The sequence below is a fragment of the Pseudopodoces humilis genome, chromosome 1, assembly GCF_049639895.1.
Source record: "Pseudopodoces humilis isolate 2021_Gansu_Grassland_sample_001 chromosome 1, ASM4963989v1, whole genome shotgun sequence".
Lineage (NCBI taxonomy): Eukaryota > Metazoa > Chordata > Aves > Passeriformes > Paridae > Pseudopodoces > Pseudopodoces humilis.
Window position 1 is genome coordinate 123,858,035 of NC_142200.1, and position 25,629 is coordinate 123,883,663.

The 25,629-nt window shown below is 34.4% G+C and overlaps 1 protein-coding gene across 10 annotated transcripts in view; it reads left to right on the forward strand.

The window, feature by feature from the left end:
• The window catches only part of DGKB (diacylglycerol kinase beta), a 407,361-nt gene that overhangs the window by 255,766 nt on the left and 125,966 nt on the right, over window positions 1-25,629 (forward strand). For all 10 annotated transcript variants that reach the window (XM_088052622.1, XM_088052624.1, XM_088052617.1 and 7 more), the window contains one exon: window positions 14,624-14,688. In XM_088052622.1, the coding sequence (XP_087908748.1) occupies window positions 14,624-14,688 (65 nt within the window). The remainder of the gene's footprint in view (window positions 1-14,623; window positions 14,689-25,629) is intronic.

Here is a 25,629-nt window from a genome sequence, read left to right on the forward strand (position 1 = left end):
TCTGGCTCTCAGAGAATATTTCAGTGCAGAAGGATCCTCTGGAGATCCTTAGACAAACATCCTACTTGTAGCAAGTCTGATCAGATCCCTTTCCTTAGAGACTTCTCTAATTGAAGCTTGAACACCTCCAAGAATGGAGATCCCACAACCTGTCTGGGCAGTGTTTGACTTTCATCCTATCCTCTGCACCTTACAAGAGTCCATCTATCTTTTCTGCATCAGGTAGCTGTAGACAGCAGTAAAATCTCCTGTCACCCGCTTTCTGTGAGGCTGAACAAGCTGCTTCAGATTCTGCTCAAGTGGTGCTTCAGCCCCTGAGCAGCCTGCTGTCCCTCTGTTGACTATATTATGGTATCACAGAATCCCAGGATTGGTCAGATTGGAAGGGAGAATAGTGGGCCATCTGGTCCAACCCACAGTAAATGGCACAAGATTGTGTCCAGACAGCTTTGAGTACCTCCTGTGAAGGAGACTCTGCACCCTCCTGTTTTAGTGCACCTCCACCCGCCTGTCTGTTTCAGTGCAAGGTGACAGTAAAGAAGTTTACCTTCACAGTAAAGTTCTTTCTCATATTCGGGTGGAACTTCCTGTGCATCAGTTTCTACCCATTGGCTCTTGTCCTGTTGCTTGGCACCATGAGGAAGAGCATGAATCCATCATCTTGACACCTTCCCTTCAGATATTTACAGATACGGTCTGTCCATGTCCATGTCTTTTTAGTATTGGGATGCCCAAGACCAAAGAGTGCTCCAAGTGTAGTATCCCAAGCAGTGAACAGAGAGGAAGGGTCGCTGCTGTGTGCATGGGTGGTGGATACAGTCTTTCTGATGGAGCACAGGATTCTGTTTGCTTTCTTTGTTGTAAGTGCACACTGGTGACTCATGTTCACATTCACAAGGACCACTGTGTCCTTTTCTGCAGATCTGATTGACACTCAGCGCCAGCTTTTGTGGTAGCCTTATTCCATACAGATGCAAGTCTTTGCATTTGCTTTTGTTCAGGAGTTTTCTATCAGCCTGGTTTTATTAGCAGAAAGAAATTTTGGGGGCCTGAGAGAGTATACTAGGTAAATACCACTTCACGCTTTCCTTTCTAAATTTTGCACTAAGAATCCACTTTTAAGCCCAGGAGAAAGAAGGACACTGGACTATGTGAAGTTACTGTATAAGCTCTGCTAACATTCCCTAAAGAATAGGTGCAAGTACCTCCTTGCAGGCCTCTGGCTGCCAAGCCAGTGGAGGAACTTTCCTGAATGCTCCAGTGAAGAGGACACAGCGGTATGGCCAGATATATCTGAATCATAAAACATGGGATTTTGAGCCAAATTTCGAAGTAACTGATTATATAGAGGTTTGGGTATAGATTTAGGTTTTTGGATTCTACTCCATGTCTAAGTCTCTAAAAGCTAGGTATTGTGAATTCTTTATGTCATTTAAGTGCCTCAAAGAAAACAATATTTGTGCTTTTTAGATAATCTTATAATTTCCTTTGGAGTCTGAGAAATTTCAGTATTTTTAAATTTGTTTCCTTGAGACAGATATAAATACATAGATATACATGTTTTTGGATTTTTTATTTTTTTTTTTTTTTTTGTTTAATATACACTACAGGAGTAGTTGAGGAGTAGAAGAAAGATTTCCAGGTCCTGAAATAAATGTCTTCTCTCGTCATACAAAAACAATATGACCAACGAACTAAAACCCCAAACAAACAAAAAAACCTCCCACCCAACCCCCCAAAAATATAAAATATTACAGCAGGTCAGTTGTGCAGTTCAACCTAAACCACATTTTTAGAAAACTTGATTTCCAAAAGGTTTTATTGAGATAAATTTAAATATTCTATTCCATTTAAAGAGTCCATTCATTGTCAAAACTTTGATTTGGGCATTAGCTGTGAATGTACTTAAATAATTAAATTATTACTTTGTCAATAGCAGTGTTTTTAAATTCATGGAAATTTGTTGTCTAGAAGAAAAATTTGAGAAACAGACTTTTGGTCAAATGCCAGAAGAAAAGCACTTTTCAAAATACCATTGGTATGACAAAAGTAGCCCTCCTCCAGTAACTCATGTCTATTCTGTGCTAGTACATTGACCATCACAGGAATGAAATCATCTTTATCATTGAAGGGTTAAGTTTTAAGTATATGACTGCATCCACAAAAGGAGAAAAAAGGGACATCCAGGAAACTCTGAAATCTTACTTTTGCACCAAACAAAATGATTGCATAGTTGTTTAGAAGTTTGTACAGTAGATATGTTTAAAGGCACCTATTGTTTCATCCATGCCAATTGTAATTAAAAACAAGACTTTCATGTAAATATTCTAAATAAACATAATTTTTTTGTATTCTGATTTTTTGCCTGCATATTATGCTTCCCAAGTTGATTGATATTAGATTTTACAAACAATTTGTTTATCGTAGACAGTTGTTTTTAAAGGTGAAATTAGAAAAATGCAGTTTCAAATTCAGAGAAAAAAAGGAAGGCATTAGGTTAAATATTAATTTGAATGTCTACAATAATGGGTACATATGCTATTTAAGGAAGTCATTATTCCACTGTGCAGTCAACAAGAGTATTGATTAGAATTAATTCACTACAGAAAGTCTCCAATCATTTTTAACATAAGTTTTTCCTCTTTAACAGTACCCTGAAGCTTGTCTTTTTCGTGGTCAATTTAGCAACAAATTTGCAATTAATCATTTGTTGATTGCAATGAATGGTCTGTCGATAATATGCAGCTTACATTGCTAAAAGGCTTATACAGAGCTTTATTGTTTTCCTTTTGTCTTGGGAACACTTTGTCTAGCTGTGTTTCCTAGAATGGATTTTGAATAGATATTTTGAAGTAACTCATGCCAGTTTTAAAGAGACACCACGGACTGCTTTGAGAGTATTAATCAAGATATGCCCTAACTTTTCTCTGGCATTACAATATTTGGACATCTGTTCTGACTCCTTACATGTGAAGTAGGACACATTGGCATAAATGAAGGGTTTCATTATCTTAAATGTCATAACATTTGTTTGAATTATTTTGTGTAGATTTTAAATGCTGAAATTGTAATCTTGGTTTTTTATAGATTTCTTTGTCCTTTCAAAAGACTATAAAAATTGAAGCCTTAAAAAATTCCATCCATAACTCTGAAAACATAATTTACAATTCATGCAATAACACTGAAATTGATGTAGGAGATACTTTAATAATTTCGAGCAGTGTAAGTATTTTTACTAAAAGAAATCTAAGGGAAAAAATGCTTTTATTCCAGAAACAGAATTGTTGTCACAAGTAATGTATGCATAAAGGCCATTATGAAATGCCTCTTTGAGGAGCGTTGACACAGATTAATTTATTTGGGAAGTAATGGCAGTTTGAATGGCAATTTTCATTTTATCAGAAGGAAACTGGGATTAGCTCAGTTTCTTAGAGCATGGTGCTAATAATGCCAAGGTTGTTGGTTCTATTCCCATATGGGTCATTCACTTAAGAGCTGGACTTGATGATCCTTGTGGGTCCCTTCCAATTCAGAATAGTCTGTGACTATGATTCTGAAACCTCTGTTACATCCATCGTCCTTAAAACAGTGTCTCAGTAGTATATTTCTTCTGGCTAGGAAGTGGCTTTGAATACAATGTCCATAACTGAAACTAAAAGAAAGATTAATTCTGGTTCCAGGCTTTTGCAAATGTTTGGAAATACTTTGTTTGCACTGATCTTTTAAATTGCATATGTTTTTTATAGGTTTTGATTGTTCATTAGCAAAAAAATGCCCAGCAGTAAAAGTAGGATTTAACTGATTTGCATTGCCCTTATTAATGCTATTATTATACAAAATAGTTGCAAACATTAAGATAATCTTACTCTGAGATAATATCTGCTGATGTCATATGGATGTGATATTTATGCTTGAGTAAAAGTTAATATTAACATTTGTCTTGGCTAACATTGTAAGGATTACTTATTACGAACATCAGCAAGACAAGTGTCTGCTTACTGTGCAGCAAATTTGGGAATTCTAGCTTGTCATTTAGTATTGATTACATTATTTAAGTAGTTGAGCAAAGCAGCACTTTACAAACAGGTGCTCTTTGATTTGCAAATTTATAAAAATCTAGGAGCAGCTTCCAGTCTACTGCATTGTTGTTTTTTAAGGTAGAAAACTGAAAGGTGATTTGACTGTGCTTTCATTGAGACCAAAGATTTTTTTTACATCTTTCTCATGAAGTAAATTGATTTATTGTCAAAAGACGATGGGGTTCTCCATCTCCAAACTATATTTATAGCATAACTGTCTGGCTCAGAGTTTGGAGAAACTGCCCCTTTCATGTTGTTTGCAGTGAAAATTTGTGGACCTAACTTTGACTGTATGCTTTAGTTGTCTCCTGAACTTAGTCTGTTCATCCTGCACTGCACTGCAGGTGTCTGCACTCTTAGTTTGATCACTTGGGGAGTAACTTCGTACAGTAGATCATTAATTTGGGGAATTGTACCCTAGTATTTAGTGTAAACAACTTAGCCTTCTAGAAAACCTCGTGTGTTGGAAATCCTTAGTAAATGGGTCTTATGCAAAGAGTTTTTATGCAGATATAGAATCCTCCCAAACAATTTGAGGCTGAGAATAGGATACTGGTATAATATATTCAAAGCTACCATGAAAACCCTAAGTTGCTAAACAACCATGACGCACTGAGTCTGTCCAGATGGTTAGGAAAAAAGCATTATGCAAGTGCACTCTTGGGAGGGGGTAGTTTTTTGCTAGAAAAATTTAAGGAATTTCTCAGTTTCACTACACTACTCTAGACTTTTTCACTAGTCTTCTGCAAATTTGGATCCTCAGGATGTGAAAAGGCAGTAAAATAATTTCTTTGACCCTCTGTGAAGGATTAATTCAGCACATTGAAAGAAATTTGCACATTTTTATTTCTCTTTATTTCTTGGGTTCAAAATTCTGCACATGCTAAATCCTAGAAAAGAGCTTTAGTGCAGTTTCCTGGATTTCTGACCCAGTACAGAACAGTATTTTTCATTTTGCTATAGGATTGCTTAATAATGAAAGTTTTACGTAAACCAAGAGTGAAATACATAATGGGTAGTTTCTAAAGTAGCTGGGAGTTTTCCCCTTTTCAGTGGAAACCATTTTTAACTCCCATGTTGATTTTGTTAAAAAAAAGTTTGCGGTTCTCAATTAGTAGTGTCTTTATACAATAAATAACAAGTTTTTTCTTGTCCCTAAATATCAATATTCTGATAATAACCTGTAATTTATTCCCTTTATTGCACATGATAGAACTTCTCTATGGAGTAAATAAATATATTTAACCTCAAAGCCTTTTAATGTCCAGAGCCTACAAAAATAGTTACTGCATAACCTTTGTATGTCGTGCTCTGGGTAGATCGTCACTGTAAAATATTTTGCATATCTAAATTATTTATTCAAAGCATCTATAGAAAAAGCTTGATTTGTTTTGGAAGGAAAATATGTGTGAATTAATTTTGTAAAATTTGAATTCATCTTCCACAAACACATATTTGTATTTGGACATATTTTAACACCTTTCCATATATCCAAATATTAAGTCCAGAAAAGGCTTTTCATTCTCTAGGCTGTAGCATGTTCAGGTTTGGTTTGTTTTAATACAGGTTTCTATTATTTATAGAGAATAGTATTTTGAATCCCTAAAAGCTCAGTAAAATGGCATCTAGTTCAATTTTTTGGTCTATTTCATGTTTTAGATAGCTGTTACTGCAAAACATGGACTTTATTTAGCTTGAAAGCAACTGATATCAAGCACTGTTCATATGAACTAATTATATTAAGTCATTGCATTGACATATTTCAGAGAATATTAACTCCTTGTTTTTCATGAAAATATTGACCTATAGCATGTGATTGGGTTTTGCACTTTAAAATAAAATAATCTGACTACTTACACTGTGTATGAAAGTATGCATTCAGCTTTTACGTTAAAAATTTGATTAACAGTAGCAGTAAAACCAGTATATGATCAAGATGATCTCCTAGGGTGTAATCTCTTCCATCTAATATTGTCATGAACAATTTAATTTAATTTTATTTCTGCAGTACCTTTTCAGAGAAACCACTCTAGTGGGAGTAAACTTGGCATGAGTAGCTCATGTGAATCTAACTCTTTCTTGGAGGCTTCTTAGTTATTCAGTTATTTTCAGACTTACTGTTAAATAGGCTTGTCTCAGTTTGATATATAACTCTTCTGCCATTTAGGTATTGTTGCCTTCCCACAGCTCCCTCACACTTTGCCAGGTCCTTGGGGTTTGAACTGGATCTCAGGTGCTTCATGGTACAAGGAGGTGGCTTGTGTTGGTAGAGGAGAGAGGATGGAGTGAGCTTGAAGGAACCTCCACAAAGGCAGGAATTATAAACCTTATACATCTTTTGCAAGAAAATAGAGAAGGATTCAGAAAATATTTTGATTGATGCCACTCAAGTGCAAATGCAGATATTAAAGTTAAGAAAGTTGCATCTGGACCTTTGAGACAGAACTAACAGGCTGTATGAAAGATATAAGGGAGAGGATCTTAAAAAGTTTGTCGTAAATCAGCAGAGAGAGAGAGTGAATGTCTGTAGATAAATAATCCAACATCTAGCCCTAATTTATGAGTATGTTAGGGGTTTTTTATAAATTAATATTTGTTTGTCCAATAGGAAAGATAATAAATAATATTGTAATGCAAAAATTTAAATTTCAAATAGAAAACATAATGAATGAGAAAAACAGTGACCTTTTTCAATTAAGAGAAAAATATTCTTTCAGAGTGTAAATCAATGAGAGATGTTTTAGTGGTTTGCATATTTCTTATAAAAATAAATACCTGCTATGGAAACAAATGAATAGCATAAATATGTATTAAAATTATAAGACTCTGTTGCCAAGGCTTTGACTAACAAGTTATGGGAAGTTGCTAGGGAGAAGTCAGGTGAACATTTATTATTTGATCCCTATCAAGAAAATGAGTGTATAAAATGGGTGGTGATACAAGATTTGGCTTGAACCCCATTGAGGATTTCAGAGGACTGCTCAAACTGTTGCATTTCAGGCATACCTTCATAAAAGTTAAGAAGCTAGGTGTGCTCAGGTTCTTGTATGATTAATAACAAAAGATCTTGAAATAACAATTCAGAGCAGAAATATGTCAATATGCCTTTTGGGAGAATCTTTCCAAAGAGCTTTCTTCTAACTCTTAAGCATACTGGGAGGATAGGGAAATCACCCTGAAAATTTAGGAACCTAAATTAAGGGCCTACATTCAGAGCCTGAGAATACTACTGTAGTGCAAACTTCATCAGTATTCAGAATAAAAATACAGAGATTTATGTTTGTTTGGGGGTTTTGGGGGGTGTTTTGGGGTTTTTTTTTATTATGAGAGTGTTTAAAAATCAGAGTATAATTTTTCAAGACACTACACAAGCAGTTTTCTATATCCCAAATTTGCTTTTTTCTCTAAGTTCTAATGTGATGACGCCACTTAGTATTTTATCAAAGAAATGCTTAGTAATTGAGCAAATTACTCACTTTTCTCTCCTAAGAACTGCAGAAGTGCTGGGCATGAAAGTTTATGCGTTTGTTTCAAGCTAGACAGGCTTTTAATATAAACTTTGTTTCTGTGCTTTTTATTGAAGACACCTGTGAGTCATTTCTGTGTTTCTCTGAAGAACATCTAAAGCAACAGGCAATTGCATTGCATAGTGTTTGTCTATATTGAGTTTCAGCCTGTGTCCTTGATTGTGTTCTGCTCAAGCTCATTTTGCAGGATAATTTGGGGCTATTTCAACATTGTTCTCAATCAGCAGTTATCAGAAATGCTACTAAAGGTTTACCACAGAGATCTTTTTAATATACAAGATATTTAATACACTGTCTATATGGCCATGTTGGCTAATTGCCATGTGATTACTTTTCTCCTTCTCTTTTTAGTGACCACATAAACACTTAGCATGGACCTAGAAGAACCCTTCTCTAGTTACAGTAAATTTAGGGTGACCAAATATAAAGAAGGGAAGATGTAGCACTGTGTATCCTCAGCAGAGATCATCTTACGTGTCCTCTGCATTGCATTGAGTCATGGGGCACATTACACATCTGGTCTGATAATGGCTTGTCTTACCTCCCAGTCTCTCACTTGATTAATGACTTAAAAATTTAGGTACATAGGATTGTATTGTCTGTTTCTAAAACCCAAAATAGTTCCTCAAATAAAGTCCTTCAGATACTGGTACAAAGGCTTATCTTATGGAACTGGTCCCTACACAGCTGGAACATGTGGTCACCCTGTGTAAACTGATCAATAGTAAGTACCAAGAAGTCAATGGCTGAATGTGCCCACAATTTGTAGAGTTATACACAGGCAAAACATAAGGATGGCTGAGCTTTTTTGCACAGTAACTTTTTTTCTGCAAAATGGACTCCATTTTGTGTCTGTGTAGAATCGTTAGAAACTCAATTCTGACTTCAAATAAAAAGGGAGATTAAATATGCTTACCTTTGAAAGCCTGTTTCAAATTTTTTGTCACCATTTCCAGATATAGCATCCTCTGGTCTTTTGTCTATCATTTATAAATACTGTGGTTCTGATGTTCTGTCCTGGGTTTTGGGATCTTGCCTGTTTAAATGAGTATTAAAGTATAAACTGTCACTTGACTTATCAAGCTGAAATATATTTAAACTTGACCATCAGAGTATATCACAGAAAAAATAAACAGCATTATTTTCATAGTTCTGTGTTCTTCTCAAAAAGTCAGGAACACAAATTTCTCAGATTTTTGTTCTCATATTTTTTTCTTAAGGAAGTGAATTATTGGTATCTTTTAGTGAAGCTGTTTTAAGAAGTGCTTGTAGTCCCTTCTTGCTGTGGCATTTTCAAACTACTGTCTTTCTCATCTATACAGGCCCAAAGTATCAGTAGAAACAAAAACAATTATAATACCTAATGTTTCACCAAAAACTAATGTATTAATAAATATTTTTTAAAAATTCCTTTCCCTCTCAGGTTAATTACTGTAATTTAATCAAAAACCTGGGAGTCAAATGTGAACTGACAGCTTGATTGAAACAAGGCAGAACCTTAAGCTTCTTGACTGCTTTTTTCTAGACTTGGTCATTAAATGGTTCAATTTTTTTATCTGAGATTGTTATTATGGGGTGGGAGATACTGAAATGAAGGGTGTACCTCTGGTTTTTGTATTTTATATATATGTACAGAAAGTAGAATGCAGAATAGTGAGGATGTTTGTTTTTTCTAGAAAATAATTTCTAGAAAATAATTATCTAGAAATTAATTTTAAGCCACCACAGCAAATTTTCTTAATTTATTTTCAGTGATATTTTTTGTACATCTGTACTATACCACATTAATAACTGATGGGAGCTAACTGGTTGTTCAGGTTAGATTTGCATTCTGATCCAAAGATTACAGGTTGCTGAATTATCCCTTAAGCTTCCTAGCCTTGTGGATCCATTAAGCCTTAATTAAAGAAGCATCTTAGGAGAAAAAAAAAAAAAATCAGATCGTTTGTATCCAGAGAAGATGCCCACTGGTCATTTGTTTGTTCACCAGCATAAAAATTATTATTTAATGAAAATTTTAATCACAGCAAACTTATAGACAGACATATATTAAATGCATTAATCTTTCTTTAAGGTTATTCACAATGTATAAGGTTACTCCTCTGAAAAGACTGCTTCAGATTGCTTTCCGGTAATGCTAATACCCATTAAAAAGATGAATATATATGTGTGTAAGTCAATCATAAGGTATTAAAGAGGTGTAGCAACTTAAGCTTCTTTTCTTCTTGGCAGGTCACTTTGAGAAATGTCCTAGTTCAATTAAAATATTTTTTCCATTTCCTAGGAGTAGATTCAGATATGCTCTGTCTGTTCTCTATCTTATCTTCACTGTCAGGATTTAAAACAAACCTGAGTGAGGTATAAGGATAGCCCAGCTGCTTCAGAGCCTGAACAGGTTCAAATGTAGGGGTGCATATATATGTGTGTCAGCATGTTCATCACATGTATGTCCTGGTTGAATACTTGTGTGACGTAAACGGACGTTTTTTGAGAGTCTGTACAATTTTGTAGAATTTAAAATGGGATAACCTGCATTTTCTGTTCTTCAAATACTCATTCTTTCATCTCATTTCTAAATGCTACAGTAGTGAGTAGAAACCATCTATACAGGAAAGGCATACACAAAAGCACAGTGTGTCAGTTTCTTTCAGGTTAGATTGGTATTATGAATTTAGTTAAGAAAAATTATCATGTAGGCTATTGTCATATGACATGTGAATGACTAAAGATATTGTATATCTTAAAAAAGAAATGCAGAATTTTAGAATGGTACTGTACAATTCAAGTATTCATATAATAGTCTCAGAAACAAAAAATTGCCTAATTGGTTGCTTAGTTCTGCTGTAGATGTTCTGTATTCAGCACTACTTTTTGCCCAACATTGATTCTGATGCAAAACTGCTCCTGGGGAAAAAACGTTAATTCTTGGATGGTTTGGTGAAAAGTATTACAATTCGAGGTATAAAATGAGCTCTGTGACTGAAATGTGGATGAAGGGAAAGGTGATAGTTTCATATTAGAGCAATGCCATAAGACCTTCCTCCTCCTTTCATCTTGCAACAGGCTTGACAACATTGTTTCTCCTCCGATTATTATTATTAATAATAAATTTTTTGCCATTTTTAGGTATGTTTGCATTTACTTAAGGTGTAAAATTGGAAAATATTTAGATTCAGATATAGTAATGCTGGAAAATTGTATTTCAGGCCAGAGTGAAAATCAGTTTACTAATAAAAATTAATATGTAAATCCCAGAAATTGTATTAATTCTAGACCAGTGTCTGACTGTCAAATGATTGTTCTTTAAGAATCCTGTTCTTTTTGCTGGATAATATAAGGAAGCATGAGAGTTTGCTTTACTGAATCCTGGGATTTCTCTTTCACATCAGTTTTATAGTAAAATACAAAAAAAATTTCTCGTGTTTTCCTAGCCATTCACAATATCAGGTACCAGGAAAGGTCAGCATATTTTGCAAATTATATTTTGTTTACCATACCATTACTCTGTTTCTGTGTAGTTAATTAGGTGATTTTAGTATAGCTTTTGACACAAAAAATTAATAACTTCTCCATTGGTCCAACAACAGTTGTATGTCTAAACAAGTTGGGCTGCATGCCCCTACTTGAAATATGTGAATAAAGTCTGCTGAAATCACTCATGTTACAAATGTAGCCAAAAAACTCAAGAGTGAAGTTCTTTTTGCTCTCCTCAGCCAGGAAACTTCTAATGGTTGTTCCTCAGGATTCAGGGATGGCATCTGATAATTCCAGCAGCTCTTAGGAGACACTACTTATATTCCTACTAATTGTCAAGTTCCTGTTACTTTCAGTTCTTCCCATTGCTTTTAATTTACTTACACCAGTTGATATGCTACTGTCTTAACAAGTACAAGAATACAGACATTTGGAAAACAGAAAACTCAGTGTAGTTTCTTGAGTGGGAGTTTTTTTTAATTCACTCCTGATTTTTTTCTCTCTTATCTTTTTTTTCCTTTAAAGCAGAGGATTGTTGTCCTAATGCATGGCCAGCATGGGCTGGTTTCAGCTTTTCTTCCAGTGAGGAGTTATGGTTGAGAAGAGGTCCCTGTGCTAGGGAATCCAAGGACTCTGCTTTGGATTCAGTTGAGGGTCTGAAAGAATAGTTGGACAGAATAAGCTGAAGGAACCCTTAGCAGCTCCCCTGTTTTGAGCTTATCTGTGTGTAGTTACTTTTCTGTTTTACAGTTTCCATGAATAAAAGTGTCTCTTCAGCAGTTTTTTTTAGTGAAATTGACCTGTGTGCCTGTCTTGTGCTGTGCCTGTCAAAATTAGTTGGACATAATAAGTTTTTTACCTCTCTGTTCATTAAGTCAGTTGATTCATTTTGGAGTCAGAAATTGTTCAGGGAGGGGAAAATTTTGATCAAATCAACCTTGCATGGAAACAACTGCCTGTTTGCCATCTGCAGTGGGCATTGATCCCTAGCTTGTTTGTGCCTTGCATTTGTTACGCATGAGTAAGCACATTAGCCTTTTCATTTCATTCATTAGACAGTTAGTCCTTGATTAGTGTTTCCTAGTTTCTGTCAAAAATGCTGCTACTCTTTTATTCATTTTGTCTTGGGTCTGTCTTACGCTTCAGTGTGTAGAAAATGAAGAGTTAACTACAACAATAGTCCTTTCATTTCTTTTTCATATGAAACTGGCTAACAAATATACTTTTCTAATGCCGGCGCATCTAATGTGGGATAAAGTATGAATGATGGGTCTTTCTAAAGTTAACAGAGTTATTATTTTAGTTCAGCTAGCAGGCATTGTTTAGAAGTGTGGTGTCTCAGGGTTTACTGTCAGCTTTATTTCATCCGTCTCCAAGAACTGTGGGATCACCTGGATACTTGTGGATATTTGCCTTATAAAATTGCACATAAAAATAAATTTAAATTAAAAATGAGTGCAGTTTGAGAATATAGCACTGAAAGTTTCAGATGACAGTTTGGATGACAGGACAGAACAATAAGTCATTTTTTGACTAACACCATTCACTTGGGAATTTTGCTGTCATTTCCTTGCAGAACAGTGAAATGTTGAATGGCAATTCCATTCTTAAACATAATAGAAAAATACATGAATAATTAAGTGATGTGCATGAAGCAGCAAACTATAGGCATCTTTAGAAACTATATGACAAGATCATTTAAAAAACTGAGTACCTTGATGGAGTTCACACATTTCATGTTGCTACGAGCTGATTTAATTTGATCAGGGGTCACAAGTTTTTCCCAAAAAATTCTATACCATGTTACATCCTTATTAGATAGTGTGTGTAAAATTTTATTAATTATGTACTGCTTTTTATTCATAGTTGTAAAAATTTATTTATATGTTAGCAATCTATCTGAACAATTTTACCTTTGGATTTAGTGGTACTAAAGTTTAACATTTATCTTTTCAAAGGACCCATAAGTTAGCAAACCAAACTTTGAAGGCTGGACCAGTCAGTTCTCTGGTGTATGCCCTGCTTAACATTCTAGTAAAAAAACCCTTTTTTAAACATAAAGTGTCAAAGCCATGGTTTATATTAGTAGGTACCTTTATATCTCCTTTAAATTCTTGCTTGTGATTTAGATTAACACTGATTTGTTTAAATAAAAATTATTTTGATCAAAAGTTTTAGTCATGTTTGAAATCATTAATAAATGGTTTAAGTATTTAATTTGGGAGCTGTCCCTGCAAATTCTAGTTCCCATTGTTTGAAAATAATTGAAACATATTGAAAATACGTTTCTAGATAGAGGCTTATTACTGAATTTAATATTTCTCTCAAATTTTTAGCTTTATAGTTCCATAATCTTTTAAGTTGGTAAATAATAGGTGGGTAAGTTCATATATATGATAGTTGGTTATAGTGACAATTTTATTTGTAATTTTTCTCAAGTGTTATTTGCATGGAAACTAGAATTCATTTAAATTTCTTACTAAATGAACTAACTCCTATATTTATATTCATATATATCCAGAATTTTAAGACATAATTACAAAGACATTATCCAAATGGATTACTGTGTTTACTATCCACTGCAAGACTCAAGAGTTTGTAGATTACATACTCTCAAAATTATTTTTATACATACATTGAGAAATGAAAGATTAATACCCAGTTTGTAAAGTTCTAACAATGAGTGTGAGAAATAAAAATTATATGGTCTGGATTGAATAAAAAAAGAACTCTTCATACCTCCAAAGGAGACAGAAAAAATGCTTTGAAGACTGATTCTAGCACATCAGTTCCAAATATTCTGCTTTCTACTCCCACCAGCACAATGGGTTGATTCTCTTCTAAATTCTCTTCTAAATGCTCTCATAAATATTTCAAACAGCTATTTAGTTTCAAATACATGTTGTTTGATATTAACATAATTTACTTAATTTTAAAATATTTTTTAAAAAAATTTAATTTAAAAATATATTAAGCACTATTTCCCCACATGATTTCATATCCTAACAGACAGCAAATTGGGACTCTTCTAGCAAATATTTCTATTTTCTACCCAGTTTCAGAGAAAGCTATTGAATACCATATGAAAATATCAACTTGTATGTGTATAAAATAACTTTGCTGAATCTGCCACTCACTTTTACTAAAGAAATGGATTTCAAATAGTTTATTTGATATTTCTACAAGAGAGAACTGTATCAATGGTCTTACAGTAAACCTTCACCATATCTGGGTATTACTCGCTGTGTAAAATTTGAAGACACTTTCACTACACAAAACTATCATGCTTGATTTGTAAAAAGAATGGAGACTTCAAAAGGAATAATAAATGATTAAATTCAGGTACATCCCTTTCTGGGAACAATGTACCTGTAAGCTTTCTATGTGATAATGTAGTAATGTAATAATAATTTTCTTGTTGAAAATGACAGTTCACAAAACACCCTACAAATGATACGCATTGGATACAAGTTGGGTCTTCTGTTCTGCAATTTTTTTGTGTCACAATAGATTCATGGTGCTTTTTTTTTTTTGTTCTGTTAGGATGCTTCAATTGCCCACAGATTCCATATCATGAGAGAAAAACATCCAGAGAAGTTCAACAGTAGGTAAGAATCTAAAAATATGTGCATATAAAAGTATTTTTCCATATTATTATGATATGTTCTGTGAGGATTTAAGTTTCACACGTCCTTTAAAATATTGATTCTTATAAAGGAGAGGAAATCGGTTCATTTTCTATTAAGCATATGCTTCCAGACCGCTTGTAGAGTAACTTTTTGATATCTGGTATTTCAGCTGAAATGAATAGCATTATAAATAAACTCTTCTCACAGGTGAAATGTTTGTCTTGTAAGGCTAGCATGGACAAGATGATGCATTGTTTTTGTGAGGATCCCTGAATTGACACTTTGCCATTAGGCACTGAAGAACACTCCTCAGACAGCTGCAGATGGTGATCCTTATGTTTCATTCCCACATTCACACTGGTACATTGACAGGGCACTCTTCCATATATACTCTTAGTAAAGGCAAGTGAATGCCATTTTACATAGAACTGCTTTTATCATTAAACAACTTTGTTTCTATAAAAAAAGTCAGGAATGAGACTTTGCATCTGTTTCTTTTGTTGCTTTCTGAATCTTTAGCGCTGTTGCAGAGCTTCTCTGGAGATTAAAAATGCATTACATTTACTGTAAATTCAATATCTGGTTTGTTGAGTAGATAACATTCATAATGCAATGTTTATGTTTGTTTCTTCTTATTTAGGTAATTTAGCAAGTTGTGGTGGGTAAAAGCAACATTTCAGAAACTTTAATTAACATTTAAAGACACATGGGGAGAGAAAAGTAAGATACAACCTTATTTGGAATAAACAGAGAATGTCTAGAAATAATTATTAACACAAATGTTTTGTCACTGTGAGCCTGACCATAGACTGTTCCCTTTTGCATGATGGTGACCTGGACAGTCTTCTGTAGATGCCAATCTTCATAAACCTTACGACGATAAAATATGCTGTTTGTGTTCTCATCTAAGAGCTGTACAGAATGATGTTTAAATACGTTTCAATATTATCTTGCTTACTATTTTTTTTTTTTGTTGAAAGTATATCTTTTATATGTAATAGTCAGAATGGGGGCCTTTTTTTCTCACTCAATCTGCTTAGCATCTATACAATGGCATACTGTGAACCCAAGTTTATATTTCTGTTTAAGTCTCATAGTACATATTTGTTTTCTATGATCTCCTTTTCCTAGCTCTGATGCTTCTCATTCTGAAGGAATTATACTGTGATAAGATCTGAACTCAGTCCATATCCCAATGTACTGCACCCTACCAGCAGGACTAGAGATATTGGACTTTTAGCAAACTGTGATATTCTAGGCCCTGAAGATGAAGATAGTTTATCAGTGGTCTTTCTGCATATTTTCAGCGGTCTGCAATTATAATTTATAAAAAGCTTGGCTAATAACATGAGTTTCAGATCAGATTTCATGTCACAATAAATCATATGTCATTAATAACATCTGCTAGCAGACTCACCTTGAAATTCATCTATATTTTAAGGAACCTGATATTTCTAACATTATCTTAAGGAAATTAGTTACAAAAATATATAGTCCCAGTCCCTACGTACTTTAGTACTGTGATATTGAAAGAACTTGAAAAAAGTGATGATTCTCTAGATATATAAAGATTATTCAGAAAGGTTATGCCTTTCTAAAAAACAGTATAAAGACTTGAGCAAAGTATAATAGAAACTGATTTTTAAAATGTGTTTTGTGTAGTGAGAAAAAAGAGGGGTTTTCTATTTTTGTTCAATAGAATTTTCCAGATGATGTTAGTTCAAAAGTACTGTTTTTCATCACCACTTATTTGCGTGTTGAAATAAGTCCATAACATGTTGCAGCAGCATTTTCCTTGAGGGTATGAAAAGAAACCCCTTTTTTAGTTGTCTGCTAAGCCCCAAATCTCAATTCACCAGAATGTAGAATTTTCTATGCAATCTAAATTATTTAGGCTCAGCAAGTCCAACTCAAGTCTGATTCATAGTGGGCTCCATAGTTAACAGCACCTGCTCCTTTGAAAACCCTACATTACTCATTTGAAAATCCTACACTGTCATATGGGCATATCTCTTTGTGATTTAAAAAAAAATTATTCTTTTTTGCTTTTATGTTAGTTTCCTCTTTCCTAATTTTCCAACATTTTAACTTTCACAGCTACCATTCAGAGCAGGTCCTTGCAGTGAGGTTGTACTCTGAAAAAAGAACATGCAAAAACTCTCCTTATTGAAGAGAAACTTTAAGTTTTATATTGTGTGCAGAGGTCTTTTGAAATACACAGGTGTTGTATTTGTTTCAGTGAAGTAAAGTTCGGAGCTAGAGAATCTTTTTACATTAAGTCCTGGTAATGATTCTCAAATTCCTAAGGATATTCATTGCCACTCTGATCCCAAGGTACTTGTGTAAATAGAGCATACTAATAGGAAAACTCCTGACACATTCTACTTGTGTAGAAGCAAAATCTTCTTGTACTTGTTTATCTTCTCAAAATGAAGATGAGAGAATATTGCAAGACTTAGAAAGGCTTTTTTAAATGACTACCAGCCAAATGTTGTGGAATTCTTTGGAACTAGGTCACTAGTTCTTGGGTTGTGCCATATTTTGAAAACCGTGTCATATTTTGAAATTTCACAGTATTCACAGATTTTGGACACAAACCCTTAGTATTACTGACTTGCTAAAAATTAAAAGAAATAAATTTAGGTTTAGATTTCTAAATTGTCTAGAGATAGTTAGACATTGGAAAAACTAAGTTTAAGAATGTATAAGTAATCATTAAAATTCACTAAAAATCCATATTATTGTTTCATTTGCAATGAAGCACCTGGTTGAGTTTCTTAAGAAATTGAAATCAAGTTCCTTTGTGAAAAGGGTCTTCTGTGTTTAGAAGCTTAATTTTCAATGTAAAAATACCTTATACATGCCTTAATATCTTGAAAACGTTATACTTTTCTTATACGTTATACGTAAGCTGTGATATGGAATGGCTCCATATAGTTTTTCAAATAAGGCTCAGCATAAATGTCTATCAGTAATCTTGAAATACACTTACTTGTTCCTACACCCAGGTCTGGAAGAGAAGAATTCTGGTGATGGTCAAATATTAAAGAATAGAAGTGAGAACACAGTAGTAACATCCTGAGCTCTGTCAAAAGAATGAATCCTAATATGCCATTTTAATTATATCTTTTGATCATTAGCACACTTTATCAGAAACCAGGACTGGCATTGCATTAAGATTTATCTGTGTTCATGAACCCCAAAATCTCAGCTCACATTGTCCCATTAGCCACTCTTAAGGTCTGAAGTGCTCACAATCTTGCACTGGAAAAATCTGTTTGCTTCCCAGCATCTTCTGCTTTAGGAGTAGGGTCAAATTTTCCGATGTAAGTGTGGAAGGGCTGAGTTAGTGCCAGTGGGGATAAAACTTGCAAAAGGCAGTATTTCAAGTAAAAGTATCATTAAACTAGGACATTCTGTTGAAATAATGATTCAGTTAGGCCAAAATGCCCTACAGGGAGATCTGTGTAAACATCATAGGCTCGATGCTGGGAATAACAGATGTATGAGTTATGTGACTGGAATATACACAAAGAAACAAAGAATACTTTCAACAAACAAATAATTCAAGTTGATGTTAGCTTTTCTAAAATCATATTCTGTTCAATTAGGCATACTAATTTGACTCTTTGGCATCCCGTAGCATAAAATATATTTTTTAGTCTCAGTAAACTAAAGTAGGATTTATAAATTACATTTACAGTCTTAAGTATATTGTCTTTGAAGTTTCCAAACATCAATCCATTTCCATCTTATTATGAAGAAAACCTAAAGCTGAAAACATTCCTAGTAATTTCATTTACATCCTATTCCTGACAATATGCTTTTGAGATTCCCTCTCAACTCATTTAATTTTGCTTTTATTGTGTGCTGATATCTATATATTTAATCTCTAAAAAACTCTTTTAAGTAATTGAAAGTACTGATTTACCTTGTGCAAATGTTCTCCAGGTGAATAAGGAAAGTAAGAAAAGGTAGGAGAAATGGCAGATCAGTGAATCTTTAGCAGGTTATCCTGGGTGTCTTGACTTGGGTACTGCACTATACAATGTAGTTACAGCATCATATCTTTAGTAACATAAAAAAAAAAAAGGAAAAAAATCCTGCCATGCATACAGTGTTACTGTCTTCAAGAGCTTTATTGTAAGGGATGGCTAGTCCTGCCTGGCAGAAAAAAAAGCTGGAACAGAATTCTTCTTCTTGAATACTGGAGTTAAAGGCAAGTTCAAGTTTTGTGAGTGAAAATGAAAAGAAATCAGCTTAGGAGCAAAATGAGTTATGATGGGGTGAATTGAATGGTCTACTCTCAGATGTACTCAGGCTTTATTTTAAAGTTGATTTATTTTAGCTTAGAATCAAAGAGTCAAAATGTTTCATTTCGGATAGAGCAAAACTATTTTGATACTTTCATTATTCTTCCAGTTTTTCAGTTTGGGTGATGGGAGTCTCATGGATTGAATCAAAACCACATCTTTTCAGTGAATATACTAAGCATCAACACAAAATTCCTAATTTTAATTGCAGATATTTCAACCTCTCCTTCAACCTGTCCTCTTTTTCTGGTTGTGACTGATATGAAAATGTTCAAAAAGAAGTCACTGGCCCCATGGAGAGACCAGATTGCAGACATCTGTTACCTGTCCCATTGAACCCACAGGTTTCTTTTCAAAAAAGGATAAGGCTCCAGGGAGCAGTACCTCTGAACTCAGGCAGCATTACTGCAATTGTAGTCGTCAGAAACAAAGCAAGGTGAAAATATTTATGACAGTGCACAAAGTATTTTGCCACAGGCAAGATACGGCTCATAGTTAGACAACATACTCTGCCTAGCTCTTGGTTATAATCGAAATCATAGCAGTCAGAATCAGAGAGAAATCACAGCGGTTTGCATCTGCAGTATCTGCACCTCTCTCTGAAACAAGATTTCATGTTTTTATCATTTCTGTAGAAAGTGGTAATGGGCTAGGGCCCTCTGCTTGAGAGACTTCTTACTCTCTTTAACATTTCTCCACAGCAGCTGTCTGGGAGGCTGGTGTGGTTGGGGAACCTGAGGTTCAGGCTCATGAAGGCTAGAGGCTGTGTGATGTATAAAATGTATGTTAAACACAGGGATCCCTATGTCCTGGGCATCCCCTGGGATTTCAAAGTACATCTCTGAAAGCAGTGTGCTGTATCAGACCATAAGCAGAGCAGTTAATTTATATTTATATTCTCAGGATCTGCAGCTATCAAATTCAATACTGCAGGACTAAGCTGGGTTTAGTCTTTGCCACTGACACTTTCATTTGAGGGGATTGGCATTCTGCACCTTTAAAAACAAATGGCTAACATATATATTCTCACTATTGACAAGATATGGAAATGTTTTCTTTTTGTTCTTTAAAGAAATCTCTATGTTTTTAAGATATGTAGTGATACCCAGCTTTTAAAAAAATAGTTTCTTTAGAAATTGTTAAGTAAAGTGTGTCAGGGTTAATGTTAAAGGGTAAAAAACATTGCATTTCTAGGAGACGGGGCTGTTTATGGTGCAGAATCATAGTGAGGGATTGGTCCAGCATGCATCGTGGAAATAACAAACTGTTGATTCACAAAAGGTCTATCCATGTGCTACAGCCCAAGGTCAATAAAATCTAATTTTCTTCAACTTGTGTCAGGCTGGTTAAGGAATTTATTGCAGATGATGTTTCCTTACTTAGAGCAGGTCACTGAACCTTTTCTATGTATTGAAGTGCCTAGTGGATGTTTTACACATTCCTTAATTAATTAAAACTACTGCTTTTATTAAAATACGTTAAAGGCAAATGTAACTCTATAGGAATTAATTCTTGGTCTCTTTGACAGTATAGTCACACCATTTGAAATAACAATGAATAACACAGTGATAGAAAAGGATATATAATTTCTTTAAATTGTTGTCAATTCAGATGTGAGAGGAGATACATAGATATGAAAAACTGTAACAAAACTGCTAAATTACTGCTTGCTATTTGTTCTGTGTTGATGAAGTATGGTAAAGAATATCTATACCAATCAATAGGGTTATTTTTCTTGTTTTTTCACGAACACGCTAAACAAAGAACTTAGTAAAAAAATTAGGTTTTATCAAATACTGTTGTTTTTTTTTTTGAGAGAGAGCTTATAATCAGAACTAATGAACACTAACATGGATTTGCAGCTTCAAACTTCATTTTGAATGAATTAATTTTCAAATCTCAAATGTAAATGGCAAATCTTTACATAAGTTTGTTGTGGCTATAATTCATGTTTACAACAGATGCTGGGTTTTATAAACAGTTAAGCAGCAGCCCTTTCTAATATATGTCACAACCCGACAAAACTTTCTTTCAAAATCCAGTCAAGATTGCTAAGTGGCCAAATGCACTTACATATAATATGATTGACAATATCCAATCCATTAAAAGAAATGAAATGACTTGTTAAGGGATAATTTTTACACTTCCTATTTATTAAACATAAACACATTACTCTTTAGTACAAAGAAATTAAAATTTAATCAGAACAATGAAAACCTTTACTCTGAACTGCGGATGCTTTATAGTGCTTTTTTTTTTTCATCCTTTAAATCCAGTAATTAAGCTCCTACTACAGTTCCCATAGATAATGAGGAGAACCCAAATACTCACAAGAAATTTACCTCACAAGAAATTGGGTCCTAGATTTGCTTCAGATCCTGAATCTTGTGACTAATATACTCGAGGTGCCAACTCTATACTACACAATCACAAATTGGTTTCTATCATGTTAGACAAGCTTAGGTAATTGGAAAGAAAATCTTGAAGAATTTAGCCAGTCCTCCTGAATGTTTAAAATTCATTTTTTAATAGATTACTTGAAAAGTAATGCTTTCAGCCACTGCCAGTTCCTGATTAAGTAACCAGAGTTCTTATCTTTGTTAATTGTATAACTGAAGCAATTTTAATTACTTAATGTATCAAATAAAGAACCTGTGTCAACATCCACATCATTTCAGATAACATTTTCCATTTGCCTCCATATCCCATTTGAATGTAGTTTGCATGGCTCATGTCTATGTATTTTCATTTAAGTAATCTGTTTTCTGATCTGATCCCAAGTGCCTTATTTTTACTGCAATAGGTTTCATAGCCCTTTCTAAGAAGCTAGAGATATAAGCAAAGCTAAAGATATTTCCAAATTTATAGTATGAAGTAAAGTATAATTTTTGTATCTTGAAAAATAAGATCAATCAAGCAGATCTCTCTCAGTTAAAGTTCTTACTCTCTTCCAATTTATATCTTAGTTTTATTAACATAGGATGTATTTTTCCAAATAAAATATTTTGAAAATATTTGTTTTAAATATCATAGAGCAATTCATGTAATGCATTTCTATGAAAATTTAATGATAGATGCAGCTGTACAATTGTGCCTTTGATATAACTGCATTGTTGCTAACATTGCCTTCAGAATAATTTTAGAGTTTGGTTTTACTTGTAAAATAATACCGACTGCTGCTTCTTTTTATTTCACCTGATAATGACACAAGTATATAATCAAAATTAAGAGGTATTTGTCTTAGTATTGAAGATGTCTTTAGCATTGATATAACCAACCTTATATTTTCTATTCTTTCATATTTGTGTTTTCTTTTGATTTTTTTTTATTTTGTGTTATGCAATGATAGTCAAAATATTTTTTTTTCAGTATCTTTGTCTATGTATGTACACGTTCGTGAAACAAGTTTTTAAATACATTTCTAGAAAAAGGCACAAAACAAAAAAATGTCACCAGAGAAATGTATTGGCTGACTTTGTGATCTAAAGGGAATGGTTATTGCTTTTTCTGATTTTTGACACTACTGCTATTGAAGCCAAATATATCTAAGAGATAAAAGTGGTTTAAAGTTCTGCTGTGTCTTTTCCTCATGATACTTCATAGTCTGCCTAACAGAAGTTTTGATGTGTTTTGGGAATACTATTTTGGTCATTTCTGCCTATGAGACTAAGTCATATAATTTTTTCTGTTTTTGCCATTCCTAAGACAGGCTTCCTCACTTTAGGATATTTCTGTGTGCTGTCATGGCACTGAATGAATTCCTGTCTGGCTTCTCTTACAATTCTATTGCTGAACGATTGGCAACTATTGATCTACATCTGCTTCTGAAGCAGAAGATTAATGGATGGTCATTTTCTCTCTCACCATTGACACTAGGATCCTGCTCTCAACTTTCCCCTTTGTCACTCAGCGAAATCGTGGGAATTTAAAAAATTTTGCCAGATTGCTATAACAAAAATAGTTATTGTTCAATTAGCCTTCTATTTGCCCTTTGTATGTATATTATTTGTCTTGAGTGCTGTCTAATGTTCAGCTCTGGTTTGGGTAAAAGGGTACAGATCAACCAGGCATGTGACAGATTGTTGGCTAAGGGATCACTATAGCCCTGCCTCTCCCAGCTCAAAATATCCAGGAACTTCCTCATACACTTTATGGGGAAACTGCCAAGACAGGATACAAGATGGGAAAAGAAGCATGTGGGGAACAGTGTCATTTTGGTATTGTTTCTCAAAACTTTAAAGATCAAGAGTTACAGAATTCTGAATTCATTACTAACCAGGGATTGTGAAAATGAGCTTGGTGTTTCTGCTGTGTTTGCATGCCATGGCATAAAATTGACCACAGTAGGAAGAGGAGAAAAGTGTTGGACATAAAAACTGTTATCTAGTAGTTACTTGGAACTTATTAAGATTGGAAAGTTTTCAGTTAAATCCAGTTTCAATCCCTGTAAGTCAGCTGAGTTATGGCAAAAATTAATAGTGTTCCTTAGGTTAATAAATTAATATTAATTTTAAAAATAATATTGAACTTAGGTTATTATTTTTCCTGATGAACTAAAATTCAGGATCAGAGTATCATTTGAATCCACGTGACATAGGTAGATGTGGTAAAAGCTACCTAGGATTTTAATTTAATAGTAAGAGGAAGAAGTTGTTCGTTTTGCCACTTTTTCTTTTTTTTGTTCAAATTAGACTTAGGAAACAGCTGCAAGTAATATGGTTTCCTGATTCTTGAGAACCTTTCAGTTACACTATTTTTAATAAAGATTTGTCCATATGAGGGACAGCAAGGTCTGTTAACCTTTCTTGCAGCATGCTATTTCTGAGCCAATTATGAAGATGTCTAAAGGCATCGAATGCTCTTTGGAACAGTAACTTGTGATTTGGGAGTATAATGGCCGACTGGAGAACTTTCTCTGTGGTTAGCATGTCTGTGCTCACAGTATATAAAAAAACAAGGGCAGAATTGATTTTTTTTTTTAAGAGCTAAAATTCTTCTTGGATTTTTTCTTTCAGTTATGGTGATATATTAATAACTATAGTAACAGCAGAAGTAGCAGAAGCTTCCTAAGTGTTTTGGATTTTGATAGTAGAGCCTTGAAGGCTGTGTTAAGTTGTCAATCTAGGGTTTTTATCAAGATTTTGTTGATGTTCAAAGAAAGAAAAAAGTGTTAATCAAAGAAATATGTTTTTCTTGCTGATACGGGGCAGCTGACTATTCACACTGAACGAAATCTTCAATATGTTTAGCTGCTTTTGATTTCTTAGAGAATTGTAATGTAAATCTTCACTGAAAGTGATTTGGGAACATAAATTTAATTGTTAAGTTGTTCTGGGCTTTTCAAATGAAACCTGAGTGGATTGACCTAAGTAAATATGACTTATTCAAAAAACCTTGCAGCAGGAGAGCTGCACAGCAGCCAGGACACTGCTGCCATGGGGCTGTTTTTACACTGGCATCGTAGTGAGGGCAGTCAGCCAGGCAGAGGGAGTTGGGGTTAAAGTCCCCCTTCTGACAAGGAATAATCAGATACACTTTCTTAGAAGGTGTTTTAGTGACTAAACCACAAAATAGGAGCAGGACTACAAGGCAAATTCAAATTCCATAGTTCACAACTACAGCAGAAACACAAAAAAACATAAACAGGTGAAAATTGGACTCTGTCATGAGGTTGCCAGGTGAAGAGAGTTTTGTATTATTTAAAGTCTGGTGAAATTCTGAGTTTTTACTATAATGCTTAAATTACTGAAAATATATATCCACTACTTTAGTCACACAAGAAGAATAAGTATCATGGAACCTGGATATCTCTGCAGCACAGGTGATGGTTTATGTGTTGTATACTAGAATCTGCATGCCAGAATGAGACATTCCTAACTGCTTTTGTTAAATCTAGAATAGGAGAGCAGCAGCAGGAGACAATAAGCTGTGAATTGCCAACTCTTTGTATAACAAAGGGCATGAAGACCTGTAGTGGACACTGGGAGCTACAGCAGTAGACAGAGATTCAGGAGAAAGAGATTTACAGATGCTTGGACTGTGATGGTATAAAAGCCCAGGGCTCCTTTGTTGGGGGTCCCTCTTCGGAGGCACCAGCTTGAGTTGTCTCTGTTACTGCACTATGAATAAATTGCATTATAGAGCGAGACATCCGAGTGTCTGCTGTGGGAAACCTAGAGCTGAACTGCTGAGGAACTGCTGCTGGTCTGACCACGTGTGTGTGGGGTGTGGAGAGAAGTAGGCACCTGCCAGCTTGCTGGATCTGCCCTCTCTGAAGGGGCCTCGGTGCCAGCAGTGACAGTATCTGGTGTTGGGAATGTGACTGCCAGAGAGTCTCACGAATGGCCAGACTGGGCAGTTTGCTTAACAACCTACAATGCCTGATGACACTGAAATTATAGAATGAGGGAATATAGGCATGGTGCAGAACAGTCCCTGTCAGAAAGACATATGAGACACAGCAAACACTGCCAAAGACAGAACTACAGTGCTACAGGTACAGAAACAAGATGCCTGTCAGGCATCTTCACTAATACTGACAGTTTCCCAAAATGATTCTTGGACAGTCACACCTGACCTGTATAATGAGCTACTTCTAAGCTGGATG